Raw genomic sequence first — 26,724 nt, forward strand, 5'->3', positions numbered from 1 at the left:
GATGAGGCGGCTGTGGACCTCAGAGGGCAGAGCACTCTCATTAATTGGTTTAAATCTGCCCATGTTGGATCATAACAATGCATTACAGTTTCCAACTCATCTTTAAATTCCTGGGGCTCCTCTCTGATGTTGGGAAATTGTTTCACAAGGTTTAGGAGGTCTCCTGGGATCCAGGGGACAGGGAGTGTGATTGTAGTTTCCCCATTTGGACCTTGCCCTGGAAGTTGGCGTAAAGGCATAAGCTGAGCCCTCTTAGATTGTGAAGAAGTGGGTGGGCCATACTGGGTACCAGACCTTAAACAAGAGGAGGGGGTTGAGATTTCAGGAGACAGACACCACGTCTTCGGTGGGCGCGGGCATGCCCCGGGGGCAGGTGACGATTGTTGAGTGATAGTTTCCTGGTGAGGTGGGCTAGTCCTGCCAGAAGAGTCTGTCTGGTTACTTTGGACTTCTTCAGGTTCAGATTGTGCCTGGAACTGATGTGGGGGTGGCACATTAAGAAAATCAGTTATATCTTCTGCAGATTCATTCTCAGTTATTTGTGGATCAAGTTGTGTTGGTGCTGATGGTACTATTGATGGGGGGCCCCCTTTTGGTGCACTTTTCTGTTTAATTCCTTTATCTGAGATTTCAGTTTCTCTTGGGAGTCTTTAAGACTCCGAACTTGAGATTTTTTTTTCCCTATTTTATTTATTTATTTTATTTTGACTTCTTTTGGAAGCTTCTTTATATTAATCAAAAAAATGTGTCCCACTGAGTCTATGGTATATTACTACCTCTTAACTCAAGGTCTCTGTGGGGATGAACAATTTCGCTTAAATCAAACGTTCCCTCCAGGGGAAACTGCCAGCTAAAATCATCTCTGGTATACCGATTCCATTTGTCTAGAAACGTCCAACTTTTATGGCCATAGTGTGTGTACGTGTACAATGCTGGAGTCCCTTTTGGTGGAGCCGGTATGTCTTTTAGACTCTCCACTCCCCATATCTTTAAACTCAATTCACGCAGGTCTTTCATACAGGAATGGCTTATTCAGGGTGTCCAGTCAGGTTGTGAGATTTGGTAGCAGCACAGAGATGCTGTGGCTAATGTCCAAAGACAAGACTCCACTGCAACTACAGCACACAATGCAGTTACTCACGGTTAGACACGGCTCATTATGAGGGTGGGGAAAGGGTAAACCTGTCCATGGGGTCACGAGGTTCCAGCTGGGCCCCCTTGCGTTCAAAACTGCCCTTCCGGACAGCCTTGGAGCGGCTGAACCCAACCTTAGTCTCAGACCTGGTCAGTGGCTCATATTTCTCAATTCATACTCTCAATTCACACAGGGGAATTTCTGCGTTGAGGCACGAGGTTCAAGAGCATTTCTGTAGTCTCAGCCTTGGTCAATGCTTATCGTGGCAAAACATTCACACTCTAAGAGTTTCCACCTTGCACCCTTGGTTTCAAACAGCACACAGAACAGATCTGTTGTCTTCGGGGCGGCTGAACAAGGTTTCCACTCCTGGCCTCAGAGAGACCTCACAGTTCTTTACAGAACTGAACTCAATTCATACAGGGAAATACTTTCACTGACAACAGCAACACAGAGTCTTAACTCTTAACCTTGACTCTTAACCTTGACTCTTTCTACTCACAGTTAACACTTACACAGTGGGTCTGACAGTTCTGGCAGCAAAAGTTTGGCTAGGGTGAGCCTCAAGCAGTGAAGCAGGAAGACTGACTGAATCAGTCAGGAAGACACAGGCTGGACTGACACAGGAAGACACAGAGACAGCTACTCACTCCGAGTGGCTGCCTTTTATCCTTTCCCTGCAGGTTTGGCCATGAAAGCTGGGTACAATCAATGAGCAGCGTTCTGCCCTCTGAGGTCCACAACCGCCTCATCACACAGCCTCTCACTGAAAAGCTCCAACAGAGATTTCAAAAGGCTCTTACCTTGGTTTGGCGCCAGGGCTTCAGGGAAGAGATGTCTGTGTCCCAACAGATCACTCCGGGCATCTCTATCCGAGTCACGGCACCAAATTGTGGAAGAAATCAAACTTCGCGTTGTGGTTGAATCAGAACTGGCAGAGCCAGCTTTTCTTTATTTAAGGCTATCCTGTGATCACAGGGAGCATGCCACACAGCAAGGGGAATCACCCACCTGTCTGTTTCAAAGGATTTCTCTCAGACTCTCTAAGTTTACAAGCGTATTTATACTAAAGACAGAGAAAGAGATAAAAAATACACCTTGGAGAAACAAAACAATAGTAAATTACACAGAAACTTAGAAAGTTTACTTAAACAACTATCTATGCATAGGGCTATCCCAAGGCATGCAGGAATGCGCAGAGCAAGATATCAAGGTAACCCAAGGCATGCAGGAATGCGGATTCCTTATCTCAGAACATTTGAATTAAGCGGTATCAGCACGTCTGGTCTTTGTCTGTTTTTTTCTAGTCAGGTAAGCCAATTACTTCTACAATGGATTGTATGTGACAGACATAAATCACATCATTTAATACACTCTGTAAAGCACTCAGGTACTGTGAAACACTGAAGGTATATAAGAACATGTGATGTTTCCCCTGATTGCCTTGGCTATGATTGCTGGTCTGTTCCAACTCTCGCCTGCCACATCTTTATTAATTTCGATGTTACTAGTCAGGAGGTATTATTGCCACAGTAGGAGACTGGCAGTCATGGTTTCTATCAGTGGCCCAGCCTAATCAATGTGTTTCTTGACTGATGCCCTGGATTTAGATTATCACTCGAATCACAGTTGTATGGAGTTGAACGATTCTCTTTATTACTCTTTTTTTTCTTTTATGCTCACAATTATTTCACACACATGTGCATCATGGCTATTTACAGCTGTTTATTGGGGGGGTTAGTCTTTTATAAACAGCTTTTATGAAGTTTCTTCTTTAGTAATATACAACAGAATAAAATTAACTTTGGAACGGTTTTTGGACTACACAGAAAATTTTACTTCCATTTTTTTTTCTTCTTATGCAATATTGTTAGTATTGGGTTAATCCTTTTGGGATAGTCCTGCGTTCTTCCTGCTAGCACGGGGTAGTAGCCTCAACTCAGGCTCTCTCCTCACTTGGCCCTCAAACAGCCTCAAGGAACTGTCAATGTGAAAACAAAAACAAAAGCAAAACCAAAGCAATCTCAATGTGTTTTTTTGTTTTGTTTTGGGGGGGGCGCGGTTTGTAGGAGCATCCGTGGCACCTTTTTTCTCACAGCTTCTCTCTTCCCTATACCTCTACTTTTCTCCATACAGTCTTAGAGTTTATTTATATACCCCAGAGACTCCCAGCTTCCTTCCTTAGTCATGCCTTCCCCAGCACACTGGGCTGACCCCTGGGATCTCCCCAACCCCATCGTCTTCTCCCAGCTCTCGCTCACGGAGTCTCCTCTCACTCTCGTCCCTTCCTCCACCCCGCGCCATCCCACCCCTTTTTTATATGCAGGGACCAGCTGCTCCTGTAGGGCCTGGGGATCGGGGCTAAAACACATGGCCACAAGAACCCAGCAGGGAGTGGGATAGAGCCATGGGCATCTCATCCAAGGGGAGAGAGAGGTGTGGCTGGCACCCCACTGCTGCACTCACTCTCAATGGAGAATGGGGACCATGTGCCCCCCTGATTTGTGCATGGTACTGGGGTGGGCTGGCCACTGCAGGCTTTGGCTCCTGCCCTGCTGCCCTCCCTCTGGAGGCTCCACAGCCCAATGGGTGGGACCCAGTGCAGCAGGGCAGAGAGAGGCCAGGAGGGAAAGCTCCTTGTTGTTGCAAGCCCCGCGCAGCCCTGGCAAAGCAACTCCTGCCTGCTTAGCAGCAGCAAGGGGCACAACTCTGTGCCACAACACCATTGCTGCCACGGGAGAAGGGGGCTCTTCACCAAGGCTGCACAGGACTTGTGGAGGCACTGAGCTTCCCTGCCCAGACCCACTCTGTCCTGCCATGCTGGGTCCTTCCTCCTGGGCTGCAGAGGCCCCAGGGGGAGGACAGCGATGTGGGAGTGCAAGCCCACAGCAGCCATCCCACCCTGGTCCCACACACAAATCTGGGAGGCACTGCCACCCATATGCCTCCAGGATTGCGTGCAGCAGTGGAGTGCCAGTCCCACCCCTCCTGCCTCTTGGGTGAGCTGTCCGCAGTGTTGCCCCTAGGATTCCCTTTACCAGAGACCCCCAAAGATTGACACAGCCCCTCGTACAATTTGGTTTCAAGTGAGCTTTTAATAGTAACCCCTAGGCTTATTATAAGCATTCTTCCTTGTAATATGACCTGGGAAGAGGTTCCTTAGGCGTCACAGCAGTGGCCATTGGTGGTACTGGCCTCAGATCCTCTGCTGGGTGTGCAGGATGTTAGTTTCTGGATTCCTCATTGTTCAAACAAGAAGTCCAAGATCGCTTGCGTCTCCCCAGGGTGACAACACAGAACACTCGTGTTCCTTTGTTTGTCCATTAATTTTGTAACTTTTCTCATCCCAAATTGTCTGATCCTCGGGCTCTGTGCCAAGCATTCTGTAAGAGGGTGATATGGCAACCCTGTTACTGGAGTGACCCAGAGTAACCCCATGGGGTCAAAAATGGGGCAAACACAGGAAAATGCCAGTGCGGCTGAAGAAGAAAGCCAACACTGGTGATTAATTACTTGAATTTTTTCAGGCAAACACCCAGCTTTCATGGCCAAACCTGCAGGGGAAGGATAAAAGGCAGCCACTCGCAGTGAGTAGCTGCCCCCAAGGGCATAACCAAGATGAGAGGCCACACAGAGGATCAGACAGCAAGACCCAGGATGGGTCACAGCCAGACAGGAAAAGCCTAGCTGAATGAATAAAACATAGCTGGATGTGCAAGACGCAGCCAGACCCCACCACCAAGAGAGGTGTTTGCCAGGACACCGACAGACAAGCTGGACTAGGAACCCTAGAGGAGGAAAGAGCAGGGTTCAGAGATTGGCTCTGGGGTTCAAGAAAAGTGGCAGTTTGCTGCTTAAAGAGACAGACATCTCTTTCTAATACACAAGAGGGAACTCTTCAATAAAAGGAATCCTGGTAACTGGCTAGAATCTAACTGCAGTTTGTCGTGTATTTTGTCGGGGGCGGTATTCATTCTATTTTGTCTCCCATCATAAGTCGTGGCAGGCGAGTCCCCCAGACGAACTTGAGGGTAACATCATCTACCCTACTACACATTCCTTATATGGTGCACCAATCCCCTGGCATTGTTCCAGCCACATTTCTTATAGGGAAACTGCTGTCCCTTGCTTGCCCAGTGCTCAATCACAGCACTCACATCTCCCAGAGCCACAGAAGGCACTCTGTTTAATTTTGTTGCTTAGTTCTGGGTTAAAGGCTAGGCTAAAAGTCTTACCATAACTCAGTTTGGCCACTATAGTGGCTCTGTACCACTCCCTACTGGGGCCCTGTGGCCACGAGTTCCAGGCCCAGGCCCAATCTCCATGCACCACCTGGGCCGGGCAGCAGCCCCAGCCCTGCCCAACTCCTTCCTTCCCTCCCACTCTATCGAGGCCTCAGTCCTTTGCCCCTTCCCCCCACCCAATTTACCTGCAGGAGCTGCTCTCCAGGCTGCCTGGCAGCCGTGTGCATGCACAACCTGGCTTTCTTTCCATTTGTCCATGAAAAATGAAAAACACAGATCCCTGCTGATCACTCGGCTAGTCAGGCTGAAACATAGTATTTGCTCTCTTCCCCTACCACCATGGGGAATCTGGCTGCCTAGATCTTCCAGATTTAGAGGCAGCTATACATCCAGAATGGGTATGCATATCTAGCTGTATATATACCTAGTGTAAGAAAAACAACCATAAATAAAAAAGGGAAGCAGGAGATGACCTTTTAAAAGCAGAAGCTTGAAAACCCTGCCTTGATTGACAGTAGGTTTGGAGACCACCAAACGAACTTCAGCCAGCGCAAGCTTGCTCTGTTCCACATTCTGTAACCCAGCAACAGCACATAGAAGAACTCCAGACTTGTAGAAACTCCCCAAAGATGCACGTGCATATATGCCTTATGCCTATGTATACTTATATTTGCATATGTATGACCTGTTAACATAAAAAGTACTATCGAAATCAGATCAGAGGATCTCTCTTTGTCTCTGGACATTGAGTACCCCTCTGCAGAGTAATAAACTCACATACCGGACACTCCCTCGTTCTCTGCCTAATTGATCGCGGCTAGGAACGAGCCCAGAGACAGGACGTGGCCAGTGGTCATCGGTGTATGAGCACACCCTTCGGTGTTAATGGTGCTACGCAGTAGCTGGCCTATTTCCCCAACACTAGTCAGTCTCTAAACATATGGGTGGTCCAAAGAAGAGCCACCCATATGATCAGAGGCGTGCAAGGCAAGCCATACAAGGAAAGGCTGAGGGACCTGGGACTCTTCAGCCTTAAAAAGAGATGACTGAAAGTGACTTGGAAGCAGATTGTCACTACATCAGGGGAGTACATCAAGGGCTTGGCGAACAGCTGTTCTCCAGGGCACCCTTGGGGAAAGCCAGGAATAATGGCCACAAACTCCTGGAAGGCCGATTCAGGCTCAGCATTAGGAAAAACTTCTTCACAGTTAGAGTGTCCAGACGGTGGAATAAGCTCCCTCCAGAGGTGGTGCAATCACCTACCCTGGAAATCTTCAAGAGGAGACTGGAGAGTCACCTTGCTGGGGTCACCTGACCCCAGTAGTCTTTCCTGCCTAGTGCAGGGGGCTGGACCCAATGATCTTCTGAGGTCCCTTCCAGCCCCTTACAATCTATGATTCTATAAGTATGTAGCTTACTGCACATGCTCGGTCTACCTGTGCACACTGCAGGTGTAACAGAATCACTTTCTGAGTGTAAGTGGCATTTAGACACACAAAGGGAAATAGATTTCCACCTTATAAATGTGTGGGGTGTGTGTGTATAATATCTTTATGGATGCACAATGTATTTTAACCTCTTCTTTCCATACTTTGATCTACACCCCTATGTCCTTGTTACAATTAAATATCGCTTACAAACATTTTTGTGAAGAGACTGAATAGTTTTCACTTTCTCTGAATCATCTCTTAGTTGCTCTCATTTTTCTTAGGAACATTTTTTCCCATGTAGAACCTCTTCTGGTTGCCTTTTATGTCCATTGCTTATTGTAAAGCTCAGCATATTTCCTTTTGACAGAATACTTCTCTTTAGTGTCTAGGCTCCTGATTCCCTGGTACACCAGTATTCTCCAAACTTGAGTTTATGGATTCATAGATTCATAGATGCTAGGGCTGGAAGGGCCTTCAACAGTTCATTGAGTCCAACCCCCTGCCTTGGCAGAAAAGAGTGCTGGGGTCAGATGACTCCAGCCAGATGCCTATCCAGTCTTCTCTTAAAGACCCCCAGGTAGGGGAGAGCACCACCTCCGCTGGGAGCCCATTCCAAGTTTTGGCCACCCTTACCATGAAGAAGTTTTTCCTGATATCTAGCCTAAATCTGCTCTCTGGCAGTTTGTGACCATCGTTCCTTGTTACCCCAAGAGGCGCCCTGGTGAGAAGACCAATTGGTAGTGTAGTTGTGTTGATTCCAGAAAATACGTAAGTCCAAGAGAACAGAGAGGAAGCATGGGATGCTGAAAGGTTTTATTAGCATAAGCACAGCCTAAAACAGAGGTTTAAACCACCGGTCCACAAAGGGTGCTGGGCCATGGCATGAGCTCCCTGCTCAGACTCCAGTCTGTCCACCCAGGCAACCAGCTTCTATCGCCGGCAATCACATGCGGAGTTGAAGTTGGGTGGGGGGGGCAGTACCAGAAAGGAGGCAGATGGCTCCGCTTGCTCCATCCCAGTGCCATGCAAGTCCACAGTATAAAAAAGGTTGGGAACCAGTGGCCTAGAACTCAGGAAAAGCCCAGCCTCTTCCACAAGAAAGTAGAAAACAAAAGTTTTTACCACCACTTTTCCTAGAGACTGTAAAGAGCAACTGCATTTAGCTATTCTGTCTTAGTGAGGTAAATAACAGGTGTAATCTATCCTCGAACAAATTAAAGCAGGGAATTAGAAGCAAGTTTCCCGTATTCAACACACGATGGTACGGCAGCACCTTCCAATAAGAGTACTGGGGACAACAAACCTAACACACTTTAAGCTGGTGCTCGACCAATTTGCGAAAGTGATTGCACTGAGGAGTCTCTAGCCCAGGCCCTCAGGCCACATCCGCCCGGCAGAGGCGCCATGTTACCCAGACTGCCAAAGCCCCACGGTTCAAAAACTTGGCAGCTAATTGCTGCTCCCCTGCCTGCCAAACTTCCAGACCTGCAGGATGGATAGCGTGGCCCTGCGTGCTAGACTGGGGCAAGGCCGGGTCTGAGCTGTCCCTCAGTCCGGCCCCGTATCACTCCTCTGACCCACGGGGACACAACCTTGACATGACTGGGTTAGATGCTGTGGTTGTCTGTGATAGCAGGAGACTAACCTGAGTGACTGGAGGGATCTCGCCATTGGAATTCTGCTTGAAGGGAAATGTGTGCATTTGTGCAGAAATCAGCACTGCTCTTGTATAACTTCTTGGCCCTTTCTAGCTTTTTATAAATGGATCATGCTAAGGCCCTCAGAAATGGAGAGGCTGACATCAAGTTAACTTAGGCAGAACCATCACCTAGCTAGTGACGGTGATTTCTTTAGGCGGGTGGGGAAAATTACTTAATGAAGTCACTTAATTTTTCTTTCTAGTTCCTATAGAAGGTCTTCTGTCTGGGCATAGGAAATGTTTTGCATCACCAATGTAATGAGCACTGGTAGATTAATAGATTTTAAGGCCACAATCACTCGAACCCTTTACAGTGATTTCCCACAGCACAGCTAGAGATTTCAGCCAGCGCTCCTTGCATCACATCCAACAACCTGTGTTTGACTTGGAATAGATCAGATTTGTGAAGCCACCCAGTCTTGACAGTAAGCAATGGAGACCTGCCTTGTGATCTGTTCCCAGGGTTGATGATAATCCTCATTGTTTAAACTTTGTTACACTTTACTTCCAGCTTGAACTGAGCTGGTTTCAATTTCTTGCTATCGCATTCAATTACAGGATGAAGAAGTATAGGTGAGAGGACAGAGGGATAGCATTGGCAGGCTGTACTGAACTTTATGGATCTTTCTTGTTGGATTTTGTCCTAGCAACAAGGGCTTCAGCCTACTATAAGGAAAAGAAATACAGAAGTGCACAACAAGCAAGAAAGTGTTTGTAGACATTGCTGATCTCTGTTCTGTGGAGATCATGGGTTGTGATTTAGACTCGGCATTTCATGATTTTCCCCTCAGTATTGACAACCCACAACAGTCCCAGGTCATAAGACACATGTTTGCTTCTGCAAATATAATCGAGTATCCGGGTCCATGTGGTCCCCAAAGGGTTGCTGTCTGTTATCCCATCCCTGAAAGAAAACATCCAGGGCTGATGTTAGTAAGTCAGGTTTGCAAAGAGCTCCCACTGCATGGAAAAATAGATTTTCAATGGGACCAAAACAGTTTTCCTGGTTTACACTTACTGCCACAGCTTCAGAGCTGTGCACAGAGCACCCATCCTCCTGAATGACTGCCCACATCTAATTTATTCAGATAGAAGAGTCACAGCTGAGTGATGCCAGCTCTGTCTTCAGTGAAGGGAAAAGGGAAGAAAATACACCTTCAGCTTGCAGAATATTCTTATTTCATTATTTAGCAGAGCTCTTTCTTCAGTTAACAAGGAATCCCCCGCCAAAAAAAGTTGATGGGACAGTGTAGATGCAAAGAAAATTCCCTGGTCTGGGCTTTAGATATGCACCTTGCAGCTGACAGGTATTGCAGGTTATTCCAATTAGGCACAAGAAAGTGGCCACGAAAGGCCATATGGGTGATGGGAAGTCCTGGGCTCGGTTCAGTATTGAATCCATGAGTATCTGGCCTCCTACGCAATATTGGGTAATATCTTGTGCTTCCAAAATTTATCATGACAGGCATGAGTAGTCCTGGTCTTTATCTTGGACCAGTTCCCCCACCCCCACCCCACGTTCCCCTGTACTGTACCTGCGAAAAATTTCTCCTGCACTCGACACTCCATAGACAGACCCCTCAGTGCCAACTTCAATCATGGACAGACTGCCATCAATATGCTGCCATCTGGATCCTACGCAAGACTCGGAGGTGACCTTATGCCGAAAATAGATAGAATCACCAGAGGCAACTCCCCAGCAGCCCCGCAGCCCACAGCTGTAGTACTTCAGTGCTCCTGCAATATTGACCCAGGGCAGCGAGGATCCATCCTTCACAGAGATAGTCGGTGTACGGGGCAGGCAGTAAATGCCATCACCTGAATTTACACCACCAACAAACTGGTCTCCTCCTGCATCAATCTGCTTGAGTGCCCCTGAAATGTGAAGGGAAAGTTCTGTTAAGGACAGAGAAGGGCTGTGCTAGCAAGAAGCAAATGAGGAAGTCAATCAGCTGCTGGTAATTCAGTAAGAAATACATTAAGAATCAGGATGGGGAGGTGGAGGAGTGGGAGAGCCGGCATTCAGGTACAGACAACTGTAGTTTAGAGTGAAAAGGGGCCAAGATCCTGGGACTCCTGGATTCTATTATCCAGATGTTTTATTTAGGAGCAAACATCTGTACATCCAGATTTGGAAATACTGGCTTCATAGACATTAGGGCTGGAAGGGGCCTCGGGAGATCATCGAGTCCAGCCCCCCACCTCAGGGGCTGGAAGTCAGCTGGGGTCATAGGATCCCAACAAGATAAGCATCCAATTTGCTCTGATGGCAGGCTGTTCCCGACCTTGGGGGCTCAGACAGTAAAGAAATTCTTCCTCATGTCCAGCCTGACATGGTCTCACAGTAGTTTATGACCATTCAACCTCATCATCCCTTGGGGCGCTCTGGTGAACAAACGTTCCCCCAGATCCTGGTGGTCACCCCTGATAAATTATAGGTGGCCATCAGACCACCCCTGAGCCTGCGCTTTTCCAGGCTAAAGAGTCCCATGGCTCTCCGCCTGTCATCGTAAGATCTGTTTTCCTGACCTCTGATCATGCGTGTGGCTCTCCTCTGGACTCTCTCCAGCTTCTCCACATCCTTTTTGAATTGTGGAGCCCAAAACTGGATGCAGTACTCCAGCTGCGGCCTCACTAAGGCCGAGTACAAGGGGAGAATGACGTCCCAGGATTTTCCTCCCAAGGTGGAGAACCTTGCATTTTTCGGTGTTAAACATCATCAGGTTCTCGTCCGCCCATTTGCTGAGCTTGTCCAGGTCAGCCTGGATCACCCTCCTGTCTTCTGGCATGGATGCTTTGCCCCAAAGTTTAGTGTCATCGGTGAACTTGGCCAGTCCACTCCTGACTCCGATGTCCGCATCGTTAATGAAGATGTTGAACAGTATGGGTCCCAGGACAGAGCCTTGAGGGACCCCACTGGTCACAGGGCACCACGATGAGTGACTGCCATCAATCACTACCCTCTGGGTCCGACCACGAAGCCAATTTCCCAGCCAGCGGATCGTGGTAGACCCAAGGCTTCAATAGTCCAGTCTCACCAAGAGGTGATCATGCGATACCAGATCAAAGGCTTTTTTGAAGTCAAGATATAGGACATCTATCTCTTCTCCCTTGTCCAGGTGATAGGTCACCTGGTCATACAAGGAAATGAGATTGGTCAAGCAAGACCTACCCGCAAAAAACTCGTGCTGGCTGTCCCTTAAGATGTTGGTGTCGGCCAGTCTGTTAAGGATGGCCTCCTTAATAAACTTTTCTAAGATCTTCCCTGGGACAGAAGTCAGGGTGATGGGCCTATAGTTAGCCAGATCCACTTTCCTCCCTTTCTTGAAGGTTGGCACTACCTTGGCCTTCTTCCAGTCTTTGGGCACTACACCAGAGGGCCAGGAGTTTTCAAAGACCCGTGCCAGGGGATGGGCTTTAACCCTCCAGAGCCTCTCTCAAGCCTTCTCGTTGAAGGTGGACTATTGTGCAGTAAGAAATGCATAAAACACGGGAATGAGCAACAAGCTCTGGAATACAGGTGCATATTGGAGCAGGGATTTTACACAGTGGATTCACTTTTGCATAATCCACTTTGACACATTCCATTAACCACATAGGTACAAAAGAATGGATTTAAGTCAAATCCATAAAGGAGATCAGCAACACCAATCTGTATGGGACCTTTGTAGTACCACGAAAACCAACACTTCACTGTAACCACCAGTGATCGTTTCATAACTCGTGACACTGAAAAAAGGAGCTGGAGTAGTGGCGGGCAGATCTGGCCATGACAGCAAATCCAACTGCTGGGGGTGAGGAAGGCTGGGCCTCTCTGACTGCAGCTCTGGGAGACATCTGGGGCAAGAATTTGAAATCAGGTGCAAAATCCTAGCAGGGATCCTACTAGCCATCTCCTTGTGACATATCCAATGTTATACCATACCTGAGACCTGCTGCCAGGTGCCACCCACCAGCTTGTAGATGTTATTCTTGTTCACGCCCCAGACTCCAGCGGGGCCCACCGTGACGTGCTGCAGGGAGCCCGGCACCTGCACAAAAGCCTCTCCGTACAGTGAGTAAATACTGCCTCCGCTGTTCACGCCGAACACTTGCCCATTACTGGCATCAATCTGAGTTAAGGACCCTGGTACCTCCATGCAATCCAGAGCTGAAAAATATAATAAAAAGAGCCATGTAGATGGACTTGTCGGTGTGAGGAGGGAAAGCGGGGAAAAGAAGAAAAGTCTGGGATCAATGTGGCTGAGTCTACGAGTCCTTCATGTGTCCAGATCCCAGTCACGTGGCTGATAGACCAAGCACTTTACCGTCTGAAGCAGGACTGTCCAGCTTCAAAGCAGTCGGGGCCACGTGCCCCCGCAGGCCACATTAGCGGTGGCCACCCCCTGCACAGGCAGCACCGGTCGGGGCCATGTGTGTGCAAGTGCTCCCTGCCCCACACCTGAGTAATGCACAAGAGGGCCCTCCCGCACCCTGCTGCACTGGGTGCAGCTCCCCACCTGCTCATGCACCCTGCCCACGAGGCTCCCCAGAGCTACGGCCAGGGCTGGGGCCAGAGCCAGGATCATGAGGCAGTGACAGCACGGAGCCAGGGCAAAGCTGGAAGCTGTTGCTGGCCCTCGCTGGGGGTCTGCAGCACCCGCAGTGGGCAGAGGAGGGCTGCGAGCCCTGTGGGGGGGCTCGGGAGGCAAGGCCAGGGGACGGCCACGTGGAATGGCCGAGTTTGCCAAGTGAAGGGATCTTAGCCTTCCTCCCTCTCCCCAGCCTGTCCCCTCTCCTGGCTTGGGGCACGCAGCCTGCCGGCAGCAGAGAGGAGCAGACCTGGTTCGGCCGCGCACTTGCAGCATCCAGAACCAGGCCAGGGCTGGGGAGGGCAGGCAGCGCTGGGGCACTGCTGTCCCACGCCAGCCCACAGCTCATGCCAGGATGCCTGCTCAGCAGTAACAGCCTCCAGCCCTGCCAGCTGGGCATGGGGTGGAGAGGTGTGGAGCAGCGCAGCATGGGGGCAGCAGCAGTGGCAGGAGCCCCAGTGGAGACTGCACGGAGGAGGGTGGGGAGCTGTATCTGGGGCGGGGGCTGGCTCCATGGCCCCCAGATGCAGGTCCCTCACTGTGGCTCCCGCTGTCAGTGTGCCACTGCTCCAGTGGACACTGAGCCGGCAGGGCTGGGGGCTGCCGCCTCTGTGTGGGCATCCTGGGGTGAGCTGCGGCTGGCACAGGGCAGGGGGCTGAGGCACTCACCGTGGGCAGGGCCAAATCACTCTGCAGGCTGTATTTTGCCCACCTCTGCCTTAGCAGGAGGGGCACAGAGAGACCTATGGTGGAGAGCAATGGAGCAACCACCTGAGTTCGCAAGGCCTACAGAAAAGTCTTTGAAACGATTTGAAAAGAAACTGCGTATGCTATCATTGTTATTGATTTGGACTGCCATGGCCATCGGGTGAAGGTGTAGGAATAGTTCAAGTACAGAGGAAAAGCTCACGGTCACATCACGAACTCTGTTTGCACACAGCGTGGTTCTTAATCCTCCCCCATGCCTCAGCGGGGTTAAGTGCAGCGCTGACTGAAATTAAGGATATATCGTACACAGGTAGCTTGGGGGGTTTTAGTGTGGTTTGGAGGAAAGCCCTATATTTTGAGACTTCCCTCCAAACCGGAAATCTCAAAAATTGGCCTTGGAACAGCAGCGCATGGTGTTTCCAAACGCAGTACGCCTTCGTGCACCCAACAGCCACTTGAAAGCTGTGGTTCAAGGGCGACGATGCAATGTTGATCTGGCCTGGAACTGGAAATCCCCAGTCTGCCAGGCTCCCAGCTCTTTGGGCTGCCCAGCATAGCAGCGAGTCATTTGGCCTGGAAACCTAGCGGTCCAGGGCAGACCTCGGCTCTGAACTCTCCACCTGGGACAGGAGCCCGGGGTCACAGACCCTGGAAATGCCGAGAGCCCCAGCCCTAGCTCCAGTTGGGCTTGTCAGGACTTCCAGCGTCCCCCAAGCAGACCTATACACCTAGGTCCTGGAGGCACTGGCTTGAGCTGCACTGGGTGCTCAGGCTGTTCCGGCCTACTGCTGCATGGCAGCGAGTCAAGCCCCAGTTAGGCCCCTGTCTCAGGCTTTTCCAACTACCTGGATGCACTGCCATGGAAAGAGCGCCTTAGAGTTCTCGTTCCTGAAAGCACCCGGCCCTACCCCCGGCACCGTCCGCACAGCTGGCTGCACCTGGCTCTGCAAGCCCTAGGGGCCCCATCTCAACATCTGCATGGTGGGGCAGCACCAAGTTCTGGGCACTTGAAGTATACAACCGCCGAAGCTTGGATCAAGCCTGTGCGCATTTCATCAAACCACCAACACTTTCCGAAATATTTCACATTTGAAATCAGTTCCCAGCAATCAGCCCAAGTTAAAATCCCACGAGCATATGTTAAGCCTTTAGCAGAAGGAACACCTGCTTTACCTGAGCTCCTTGCAAAGAAGGGCAACAGAAGCAGCAGGAAGTCTGATACCCTCATCTTCAGAAATGCAGGCACTGCTGGTAGTGGAGCCGGGGGAATCTGGGGCTTTTATAGCATCTCATCCAAGGGGAGGGAGAGGTGTGGCTGGCACCCCACTGCTGCACGCACTCTCAAACTGGCTGAGGATCAGCAACCAGCTGATCAGCCAAAAGCAATCCTCGACTCTCACCCCCACCCACCAACCCTCCGAAGACAGGCCCCAGCAAGGCAGATATAACTCACACAGGAGTTCTGGCAAAATCATGACCAAAATGAAGGTGCTCTGAAGGTGCAAAGGGGCGGCAGTGTGTGGCTCTGTGCTGTTCCCTGTCCTCCTCCATGGGCTCCTCAGGAGGTGGCGCAGGGTCTACCGGGCTCCTCTAAGCTGTGGGAATGAGACACACGAGGTGTAGAAGCCAAAGGGACTGCAGCACCGGGCAGGAACTGACCTAGTATTTGGCTCCAGTCTGGGGTCACTACTTGCACAATCAGGCTCTCCCCTCACTAATGCCTGGGGTCTCCTCCCTCCCATGCAGGGGTCACTCACCTGTCCTGCTCTTGTCCCAGGCCACTCGCAGGTCTGCACCCAGGCTCGCGTGCTCCACACTGCAGGTGTACTTGTGGTTGCTGCTGGGGTCGATCTCGATGGTGGCCCAGGTCTGGTAGGTCCCGTCTCCGCTGGGAACAACCCCTGAGAGGCTCGTCTCCTGGGGCTGCGGCTCCCCGTTCTTCAGCCAGACGACAGCCACCTCCTTGGGGTAGAAGCCGTGGATCCGGCAGGACAGGGTGGTGAGTCCATCTCGGGATGACCTGTCACTCACCTGAGCCACGGGGGGCTCTGGGAGGATGGAGACACCTGTTAGTGAGACTGTTCCTGCTGGACGCTTGCACCCAAGACCCTGCCAGGAGGCCGGGCTGGGCCCCTGCTCTGGGCCATGCACAGCTGCCTCCATTGGCCATTTCAGGCAGGAGCAGACAGTGTCGGGCCAGGAGCACAGGGGCAGGAGACACGGGTGCTCTGGCCTCGGGACCGCAGGAACAGGCTCTGATACAGCTGGTTCTCAGACGTGCGGCTGGAGCTTCACTCAGCTGGGGGCCCTGACCAGGGAGGAACAGGCCATGCTGTGTCCCACGGCAGGGCAGGGGTCTTGCCCAGTGGCAGGCCTGGGATGCAGCGTTTGCCACTCCAGACACAGAGGGAGGAGGTGCCCTGGTCAGTGCTGCCCTGGGTGATGCCAAGACTCACTGCTCTGCAGCGCTGCCTTCCCGTGCTGCAGGTACTTCCGCAGCCACTCGATGCAGGTCCCCTCCAGGTAGGCTCTCGCTTGCTGAAGACCGGCCGCGTCCGCGTTCCATGTGCGCTGGGTGATCTGGGCCTGTGGTGGGACTGCCACCCAGGTGTGCGTGCTCGGGTCGTAGCTGATGTAGTCTTCTCCGTCATACGCAAACTGCGCATGGCCTCGAATGCTGTTGTCTCTGCCGAGCTCACAGCCGTACATGAGCTGGAGCATGTGAGACCCTGAAAGAGACACAGATCCAGGCCTGGGTCAGGGTCGCAGCCCCAGGGAGCAGGTGCTGCCAAAGGCTGCCAGGCTGGGCAGGGCAGAGCCCACCTCATGGCGGGGTGGGGGGCTAACTCTGGGACAGCTCGGGAGCTCTGTTCATGGAGAACAAGGCCGAGGGGACACAGTTGCAGCCCATGCACACCCTGGGAATTCAGGAGCCCGCGGCTGGGGGTGGTGGGAACGAGCCCCTGGAAGGTAAAGGGCAAGGTTGGTAGAGGAAGGGGCAGGGTGAAACCAGCTGGGACAAATCCAGACTGGAAAACAGAGCAGAGCTTTTCTTCATGGCAGCAGTCCTGGGCCATAAAGCTTCCCCACGGGGCAGCAGGGACAGTGAGAGTGGAGCTGGAGCAGTGAATTTTTTTTTTTTAGGTAAAAATATATGCCTCTATATAACAGCTGCTGCTAGATTTGTAGCAGGGCTCAGGATCCCTGCAAAGGCAGAGCAGGACATTTTGTAGAAAGCTGTTGCTCGCAAGAGCAGGTGCACGTTTTTCCTTGGCTCCTGGGGCAGGAGAGGGAAGGGAACTCGGCCCGGGGACTCAGCCAGGCTCAGACAGGGAAGGAGCCAGGACCGCAGAGCTCAGGGAGGAGCCACCCTGGAGCCGGCCTGTGAAGTGGAGCTGCCGTTAGTGACGGGGAGAAGATACCCTGGTATCCTTTTTTCCTCTGTGAGGCAGAGGGACTGGTGTGGAGGAAAAAAAAAGAGTAGTACGGTAGACTTGCCTAGGAGGGCAGGGTGCTGGTCGGGGAAGGCTCTGGGGAGATTTAACTTGGCCTGGGGTCAAGGGGGGTGATAAACCCAGGGCTGTGTCCGTTATCAGCACAAGGGGCCAGGTCTTGGAACTGGAGAAAAGTGCTTTTGGGGAGGGGGGACAGTGTGTGTCTTTGCAGATACCACAGACAGCCGGGGCAGAGGAGCTGCTCCTCCCCACGCAGGCTCCAGCAGAGAGCAGGACGGACTGGAGCAGCAGCACCAGCGCGGCTATTGTGCGCCAGCGCGTAGGAGAGCCGGTGTCTGGCTAACCCGGCGTGCTCCGGCGGAAAGTCACCGAGTCCCAGGGTTTAAGCTGGGGAGCTGTACCGTGGGTGTCTGATTCAATGTGTACACAGTGTTTTAGTTCATTGATACCTGCCTTTGACAATTAGACTATTGATATCCTGTTCTGCCATTCACCTCATTCATAGGTTGACTGTTTAGAAATAATAAACTGTGTAAATAGTTAGACTGTATGCACTCCCGTGTGTGGGGAAACCACAGAAAAGCACTCCACGGAGAGGTGGCCCCAGCCTTAGGGAGGGTTGACCGAGGCTATTTGACACGCCGGGACCCTGAATCCAGACATGGCCGTGGGGTAGCACCGTGTGTAGGGTTACACACACACATGCACACACATACCTTCTAGTCAGTGTTCATGACTTCCTTAACCCAGCAGAGGAAAACCCGCCTACCCCACTTTCTCCACACCCCCAACACCTCCTCCCATCGCCTGGTCCCTTCCTGCCCCTCCAAGCCCCTCCCTGCCCTGCTCTCAGCCCTGGTGCCCACACCAGCTCCTCTATGGACCAGCAGCCCCTTCACCACCCTCCTGCCCCAAGCCAGGACCCCTCTGACCCTACAGCCAGCTCATCTCAACCCCCTCCCTGCCTGTTGTGCCACCACCTTTCCTCTGCGCCCCCTCCACATTTTACCCGCAGTCCCAGCCTCTTCTTGCTCAGCGCCCCCCACGCACGGTGGCCCATGTCCCTGGCCGAGACCGGAGCACCACAGCACAGGGCACAGGGGCTTGTGGACAGCAGCCTGGGGAGGCGGGTTACAGAGGACGTTTGCAAGCAGCACTGAGGGGTGGGAGATGGTAGGGACACTGGGACCAGGCGGAGGACAAGAGAAAGCACCTGCCCATGGTAACGGGGCTGCAGGGAGAGTGGGGACAGAGCGGGGAGAAGTCTGCAGTGGGATGAGATACGCTCCCTCTTTCTGGGGGCACAGGGCAGGCAGGCTCCCTCCCCTGTGTGGGCTGGGGAAGGGCAGGGCAGGGGGCTCCAGCCAGACCCTGCAGCTGACACTGGAGCGGGGAGAACAGGATCTGGCCCCCTCCCCTGGCTTTCCTGGTGCCTGACACCAAGTCATTCACTAGCGCTCGGGAAGAAGGCAGCCTCCACCTCCACCTCCACCATACATGGGGCTGGGATCTCTACCATGACTGGGGTCAGGACCCTCCCCAGGAGATGGCACTGCCCAGGAAGGGAGAGGACACTTAGACTGAGGTACTGCAGGCCCTACAATGGGGGTGGGCAGCACAGCCCAAGGCAGCCCCAGCCCCAGAAGGAGCTCTTGGCTCTGTGAGGTGGGGCGTGCTCTGGTCTGTTGGCAAAGACCTGGCACAGTCATCATATGTGTGAGCTGATAGGAGGGTCCCGGATAGCTTGGGCTGGTGTGATCAAAGAAAGGAGGGAACTGCATTTACTCTTCAAAGCAGACCCTGTAAGGGGTGGGTGAGAGACTGGAATAGTCTCACAAGACAATCATTCCTCGCCCATCTTTCAGTTTTAGTCCTCAACGGGAACTTGCAAAACACCTTCCGGAAACAAGGCTACGAACGTCGCTTCATAAATCTACTGGATACAAAAAACCACGGACTCAACATATACATTGGATTTATGATGCATTACAACCTGCCTGACATCTGATTCATTAGGTACCTGCCTGACCCACCCCTTACCTTCTTCTGTGGCGGGCCAGGAGGGGGCGCTCCTGCGTTGAGCTGCCCACCCCCCGCGCCCGACCCCCTGCCAGGCTCCGAATGCCTCCCTAGGGGCGCCTTATGCTCGGCCGACCCCTCTCCCAGAGCACACTCGCTAGTCTGGGCGTAACGTGCCACCACCACCCCAAGAAGGGACTGTCTCGGCCCTGTGTCCTCGGGGAAACACAGGCCTAATAGTCCGACGGGTACTCGACCCGGTACAGGCACTTGGGGCACTTCCCCAAGTCAGGGGGCAAAAAGCAAAGTCTCCCGTAGTCCGCAGACCTAAGGGGTCTCTTGGGCATAATTTAGACCCACCCCTCAATAAGTCTCCCACACCAGTCACAAAGGAGAACTTTATTGATTACAGGGGGTAGGGGAAACTAGGGTACAGGGTTGAGCAATATCTTAGAAATCCTAAGGAGCAAACAGTGTGGCTGAGGTAGCCTTTTGATTATGCATCTGTGTTACTGCCAGCTAGATATCTAATCCGATTGAGCAGCCTACTCACAAGCATCTTCCAGAGGCTGGTTGAGTTTCCCCTCTGGAGTCTGGGGGTGAGAGGGAGCTCAGTCCCGATGGTAAGGCTTCTCTGTCTCCCCTGCTTTGCTGCTGCTTCACCTCATGGCTAAAGAAAGCGAGCCTCCCCCCCGCCCAACCTATATAGCCCCTGTGACCTCACTCACCTGGGCCAGTGGAGGTCAGCCCCAGTTGGCTGTCAGCCAACCAATTTGAAATACATCACCTGTTACCGGGCAGATTCCAGCTCCCCAGGTAGAAACCCCCCCCCCAGGTAGGTGATACCAGTCCCGTGGGCAGAGGGAGCAGGTTCCCCCGTCCCCCAGGACTGCAGCCAGCTCAGGTTACCTAAAGAGACAGGCTGAGGTGTGACTCCTCCGTGCTGGCCCATCAAATCACAGAGTCACAGGGCAGAGATTTTGGGGAGAAACAAGGTGGCTTTCTGCCACATCTTCCACACCCCTCACCTTTCTCCCCTCCTCCCCATTGATCTGCCTTTTGTCTCCCTGATTTCCTCCTTTTCCTTTTTCTTTTCCTCTTTCTCACCTTGGACTATTATCACTGCCATGTTTCCTTTAAGCCTTTTCCACTGCTTTCTTCCCCCTCGCTTCCCTGTTTCACCTTTTGTTTTTCCTATGTCTCCCTTTTTATTTTCCATGACTTCCTGTCACTCTTTCTGTGTCCCTCTTTCCTGTTTTCCTATTGCCTACCTTTTTTTTTCACCAACAGCTTCTTTCTATCCTTGTATTCAATCACTGCTGTCTCTTTCCCTCCCCTGCCTGCTTCCACCTCCCTTATCTGTTCTCCCTTTTTGTCTGCTTAATTTCTACCTATTTACGTTTTCACTGACATCCTGCTACGCTTAGCTTCTGTCATTCCTTGGAGTCTCAGACTAGAAGAGACTCCCTAGGCCTGAAGAAGGGCAATTGCACCTGAAAACTTGCCAAGAACCAGGGGCGATGCATAGGGGGTGCATGGGGGAGCACCAGTGCCCCCCTGCAGGCGTCAGCTGGGGAGCTGGGCTGCCAGCAAAAGCAACTGTGCCACTTTTGCAGTGAGTAAGATCAGCCACGGGGGAGGGGAGCAGAGTCCAGCCCCACCCCCGGTCAGCAGGATTGGCTGCCGAGGGACCTCCGCCCCGGGCCACTGACTGGTGTCAGGCGGGGCATGTGCCCCCCACCCCCTGCCCCGGACTCAAGAGGCACCAGACACCCATGCAAGAACTCTTTCCAACTACTCAATTGGTCTAATAACAGATATCACATCTACCCAAAGACCCTTGCCTGCCGATGGCCCTAGACCAACACAGCTACAACCAACAACCCAGCAACTTGGAAGAGAGAAAGGTGCTGACCATGTGAGAGTTGTGAGAGTCGCTATAGGCAAGGGGCAAGGGGAAGGGACGTGAAAAGCAGGTATGGTCCAGGCACCCAAGGGGGAGAAGGAGATGCAGATTCACTTACAAAAGCTAGGCAGAGGTGAGGCCTGTGGGATCTCCTTTGCAACACCTACAAAGACTTGCAGATCCCCCAGATGGACTTTCTGAAACCCTGGCTATGAGGAGACGCTCTGCCCTTGGGATTATGTAAGTCTTATACACAGCTTTCTGTTGTCTTTGGCTTATTATGTTGCATTTTCAGTTAGACTAAGCCGTGTGCGCTGTCACTGTGCCTTCCTGGGACCTAGTGTCTTAGCTTAGGGGAGGCTGTTCTGTTGTTCTTTGCCATTGCAAATTGCGGTGCTCAATAAACGCTCTCATCAGAGAACAGACTATTCCTGTTCAAGCTTTTACGAATTCTGCGTCACTTCCTAAAGTCTAATATTAAGTCGGGTAACCTGTGCCTCTGGACTCCTTCCACTGGTTTCTTCTGGAGCCTGCTGGGTCTCCCTCCTGCCCAGGTGCCTCTGAGGGGGGGTGGCAGGACAAGCCACCTGCCCCGGTGCGAGCTGTACCCTGTGTCTGTGCCCGCGGGTGGCGGGGGTCCTCCCGCTTTTCACAAAATCTCTTTTGTGTTCTCGTATCCCAGGCAGGAGGCTGCTCTGGACGTGAGTGCTGCTCCTGTCTAGCCCCTACCCCAGAAGTCTGCCAAGGCACAGACCAGGCGGGGATCTCTGCAGGGCCCTACCCCTGGGGCAAGCTGGGCAGTAGCCGGTGCCCTTCCTCCCCTGCCAGGCTGCAGCGGGGTGCAGCCACCTGAGCCCCTGGCTGAAGACTGATCAGGTGCCACTGCCCCTGTCCTTCCCTGATGTGACAGCAGAGAGGAGCGGGCTGGCAGGACACAGACTGGACACGAGACAATACAATGCCCTCCCAGTCCCCCACCCCGTTCTGAGGAGGGGCAGGTGCCTCCCCTAGGCCCTTGTCAATCACCCCTCAGTCCCACGGTCCTCCTGCCCATGCCTGTCTGCCCACACTCACCCCCGGTCTGGTTGTAGCGCTGCTGAAGGGTGCCCAGGTTCACTCCAAATCCCTGCTGCCAGCCCTGCAAGCTCCTGGTTTCAGCGTCCCAGAAGTCAGGGTCGACGGCCCCCTGCACCCAGTCCCCGCGTGGCACCTCTCTCCGTGTCTCGCTGTCGTAGTGGAGAATTTGCTGGTTGTCCACGTAGCTCACGGCAGCGAAGGCGGGCATGTCTGGGCCGGGATCCGACACCCCCGTGTAGAAATGCCGGTAGGAGTGGGAGCCTGTGGGAGGGTGACGGGTCAGCACCAGTGCCCTCGGGTGCTCCCTGCCCCCTCCCGGAGAGGCCGCACAGGACGGACCCGGTGCGGCAGGCCAGGCCGGAGAGGAAGCGCAGAGCGGGGGAGCGGCGTGGCCAACAGGGCAGGGCAGAGCCGGCTGAGTGAGGGGCTGGGGCCGGGGAGGAGGACAGGACCAGTCCAGCAGGGCCAGGGCTCAGCACCTCTCAGGCCATGGTCCTGCTGCATAGTCAGGGCCTGGGGCTGGAGGGACTGTGGAGAGCAGCCTGTTGCCCAGCTCCTTGGCTTGCAACACACCCTTCTACCCCGTCAGAGGTGCTGCAGGTCCTCTCTTCCCGGGCCACGAGCGGTTCCCTGAGCAGAAACGGCCACATGGAAAGAGGGGAGGGCGCTGGATGCCCATCCACGCGGGTGCTGTGCCCAGGGACGGTCTCAGGGAACAGGCAGCCCCAGCAACTGATCCAGCCATGAGCACAGGCTGCATCTGAGCGTTTCAGATTAAGGAAACAAGAGCTAAGAGCCACTGATTTTGTGCTGAGGCAAATCAGGGGCCACTGGTGGCACTTGGTGCTATTTTCATGGTCTTTTCAAGGCATCGCCCCCGCTGCTGATTGGCCAAGGGCCCCCCCAGCCCCCTGCTGCCCCTTCCCTTTGCACCATGGGCAGCCCCCTGGGCCAACCAGCAGCAAAGGCAGGTGGGGGGGGAACATAGTGTTAGAAATGCACAGTAAATGGAGTATTGTTAGAATATTGTTAGAAATGGAGTGTTATTAGAAATGCACAGTTTGCAACTCGTACTTGATAAGAAAAAACACTGCCAAGGACTTTTTTTCCTTGGCTAGCCTTGCTACAGTTTTTCTTATGCTAAATCACTCTCTCTCCCCCACTCTCTCCTCCACACTCCCCCTGGTCCTTCTCATGCAGATTACAGAAGCTGGAATTCAACTGACTGTTTCCTTGAAAGGGGGGGATTTAAACTCTGGGTGACCTAAAGAACTTTCTGAGCATGCGTAATTAGCTGATGCATATTTGCCTATCCGCCCTGCATACTTAAGTAGTTAATTATAATATACATGCGATGGATGAAGTGACGTAGTCACATACATGTTTGTATGAAACGGACATGAGCTGTAAGAGTTCCTGTTTCTGCACACGTGCCCAGGAGGGAAGGGATAAAATGCCAGCTGAGAAGTTCCTCAGGGGTTCGGAGTAATCTGAGTCTTTGACTCTGCTCCGACCCTATTTGCAAATACACCTTTTGTGCTGCTAATAAGTGTGTGTCTGAGATTTCTTCGCGTGCGTGCCTCCCGAGAAACGAACCGCAATATTTTGCAACAATAGGGTGGCCACCATATTTGCTGCTTCAACTCAGTCCAACACCCCCTCCCCGGCCCCGCCCTGCCCCCCCAGCTGTTTTCAGTAAGATTTTCCTCCAGGCAACATGGGGTGGAAACTGTGAGACTGTGGATGGAGATCCCCAAACACCACCCATTGCCCCCGCCCCGGCCACACACAGAGCCTGGCTTACACACGAAGCCAACTGCCCCCCTGCGCTGGTGCTGCCCCTGTTCCCCTTGGTCCTGGTCCCAGCCCCGATCCCAGCACAGCAGCACAGAGGGAAGAGCAAGCAAAGCTCAGAGCAGCCTCTGGCTGCTTCCAGCTGCTCCCAAACCCCTCCCCATCCCCATCCCCATCCCCATCCCCATCCCCTCTGGTCCCATCACAGCAGTGCTCAGCCCCAGGCCTGAAGCCCTGCGGGAAGTACCACCGCTTCTTTTCCTCTCCTTTTGGACCCAGAAATACCTTATAGCAGCTCCCGCGGGGCAGAGACCCTGCAGGGCAGGGTGTTTCTGTGCCAGGCTTTCCTGTTTGCAGTCTCTAAGCTCTCCTGTGTACCGTGTTTCACAGCGACCAGTGCTTACACCGCCAGCCTCTGTCACCCTTGAGAGGACCCCAAGCACTGACCCCAGCTGGACACAGAGCCCAGCTCCCCTGTCCCGCTCCCAGTCCACAACCCCATGGGGAAGGAGGGTCACTCTCAGCTGAGCCTGTTGCCCCTCCGCCCCCCACCCCATCACACCTTGCTGACTGGGTCCCCTCGCAATGGAAGTCACTGGAGACCCCACAGCTTGACTCAGACCTCAGCACTGAGTCTGCTGACCCCTGCCTGGCTGTGCCCTGCAGTCCCCGGATGGGGACCCCCAGCCGCCCACGCCTCTTGGCCTTGCTGCAGGCACCACCACTCACCAGCACCAGCACCAGGGATGGCCACAACCCCCATGACCAGGAGCAGGACCACAAGCTCAGGAGCCATCGTGCTGTTTTCACTGCAAGGATCCTGCCCAGGGCAGTTGTGCAAGCCTCCCCGGGAGCCGAAGCAACACTGTGTTGGACAGGAGCTGGGTCACAGCCAAAAGACTGAGAAGCAACAGGAAGCTCCAGCTCCAAACCGGCCCTGCTGCTCTCAGACCCAAACCCAAGGATCCCATCGGGTGGGCAGATGAGCCCACTGCCCTGTGCTGGGCTTCCTCCAGCCCCTTACCAAGCACAAGGGGCACAGACAATGCCCTTCCCTACACCTCACCCCTGGGCATCCCATCGGAGCCCCTTCCCCCAGCCCTGCTCCTCTGTTCTGCAGCCTCCCTGCATGCCCCAGCCCTCCCCACAAGCCCAGCCCTTGTGCCCCAGGACCAGTTCACAGGGTCGGCCCCAGTGCCCAGCTCAGCCCCACCAGGGCCTGAGAAGGGCTGGCTGGGCACTGCCCTGTGCCCTCAGATATCCTGGGGTGACCGTCCTCCCCCAGGGCTTTGGCAGGAGATGGCAAAGCAGCTCCCACCTTGACCCTCCTGGGGCAGGATGTGTGCCCTGGGCTATGGCTTGCGGACACCAGCAACCCTGGGCATCTGCCGGCCACGCAGCCACTCCCAGACCCTGCTGGCTCCCTCTGCCTTGCCTCAGCCCTGGGTCTGGCAGCCCCTGGCACCGGGGCTGGGGAGCAGGATGAGCCAGCCCAGGCCTTTGCCTGCACAGGAAGGGTTGTGTCTGGTCCTTGCAACCCACAGCATGGGGCCGTATGGTCGTGCTCTGGCCTCCCAGCCTTGGCGGTGCCAGGACCGGGGCTGAGCTTTCCTCCACAACCCCCAAACCTGTCGTCTGACCCAGGAAGCAGAATCCCACGGGCCACGAGCCTGGCAGCAGCCATAGGAGCCACAGCAGAGATGGGAGACACCGGCCTGGGCTGAGAAGAGCCAGTCGGAGACCAGGGCTGGGGACTATTTGATGTCCTCACGATGTCGCGGTGTAGACCGCCGGTCTCTATGGGTCACCTGTGGATGGCAGCTGGTGGTGAACATGCAAACCTGATGTTAAAGCCACCCCCAAAGGGGTGGGTCCCGCTGGTCGTCGTCATCAGTCGGCGTGTTGCTGTGGCGAGGGACGAAAAGCACCAGAAGACATCAACTAAAAACAGTCTGGGTAAGGGGTAGCTCATTGGCGTCCAGTGCTTGATGTCTTCCTGGCAGTTTTCTAAAAGGCTAAAAGATTAAAAGTGTAAAAAAGCTAAAAGCCTAAAACTGCCACGGGGCTGCCACTGGGTAGGGTGACCAGTGCCTTAAAAACAGCAATAAATTATGGGGGACAACAAAAGAGAAAACAGGGTGTGCCCGTGCGGGTCATAGGGTCAAAACTAGTGCTCTCCCAGGGGACACTGAGCAGAGCACCCTGGGCAGCGCCCGCCGGCTTGTGAACTGAGGGAGCTCGCCGGCGGCTAGGGCTGCGCCTCCCTGAGCCCCCGCACGTGGATCCACGACCGGCTCCGCACGGGGTTCAGGCCTGCAGGGCCGGGGCTGGGGCTGGGGCAGCCCTGCCAGGGGGTTGCCCCCTCCGGAGGCTGCTGCTGTGTCCTGAGAGGGTCCATGCGGACGGAGGAGACCCTGCCCCGGCCCAGCCCATGCGGGGAGGCAGGAGCACCCCGCACTGCCCCATTGCTGCCCAGGGATGGGCATGGCCAGACAGGCACAGGGAGGGATGGAGAGGGTGGTACAGGCAGGGACACGTGTGTGAGCAGAGCCTAGGTGTCTGGGCTCCTGCCCGCAGCTCTGTCCCCCAGACCCCGCCAGAGCCAGGCTGAACCCAGGCATCTGGGCTCCCCCCGGCTCTGCGCAGGGGCCGGCAGTGGTGCCCAGAGCTGCTCTTCCCTTCTCTG

The 26,724-nt window shown here is 53.7% G+C and overlaps 2 protein-coding genes across 2 annotated transcripts in view; both read right to left on the minus strand.

Annotated features, from left to right (window-relative positions):
• Positions 1 to 26,724, minus strand: part of LOC149852907 (BOLA class I histocompatibility antigen, alpha chain BL3-7-like) — a 622,447-nt gene that overhangs the window by 238,657 nt on the left and 357,066 nt on the right. The gene's annotated exons all lie outside the window — the stretch shown is intronic.
• On the minus strand, positions 7,609 to 24,908 carry LOC149852917 (major histocompatibility complex class I-related protein 1-like). Its single transcript, XM_090028474.1, has 7 exons — positions 24,768 to 24,908; positions 22,242 to 22,505; positions 16,244 to 16,516; positions 15,545 to 15,835; positions 12,434 to 12,658; positions 10,044 to 10,383; positions 7,609 to 9,412 (listed from the first exon to the last, which is right to left on the minus strand). The coding sequence occupies exons 1-7, from the start codon at positions 24,832 to 24,834 to the stop codon at positions 9,268 to 9,270; spliced, it is 1,605 nt and encodes a 534-aa protein (XP_089884600.1). The 5' UTR covers positions 24,835 to 24,908; the 3' UTR covers positions 7,609 to 9,267.

This window comes from Crocodylus siamensis, chromosome 15 (genome assembly GCF_052110815.1).
Source record: "Crocodylus siamensis isolate JL-2025a chromosome 15, ASM5211081v1, whole genome shotgun sequence".
Classification (NCBI taxonomy): domain Eukaryota; kingdom Metazoa; phylum Chordata; order Crocodylia; family Crocodylidae; genus Crocodylus; species Crocodylus siamensis.

Excerpts from the sequence above, each read along its gene's own strand:
- LOC149852917 (XM_090028474.1), bottom strand. The coding sequence starts at position 24,834 with ATGGCTCCTGAGCTTGTGGTCCTGCTCCTGGTCATGGGGGTTGTGGCC. Across the intron at positions 22,506-24,767 it reads CATCCCTGGTGCTGGTGCTG|GCTCCCACTCCTACCGGCAT; the intron begins GTGAGTGGTGGT and ends ACCCTCCCACAG. Across the intron at positions 12,659-15,544 it reads CTGGGACAAGAGCAGGACAG|CTCTGGATTGCATGGAGGTA; the intron begins GTGAGTGACCCC and ends TATATTTTTCAG.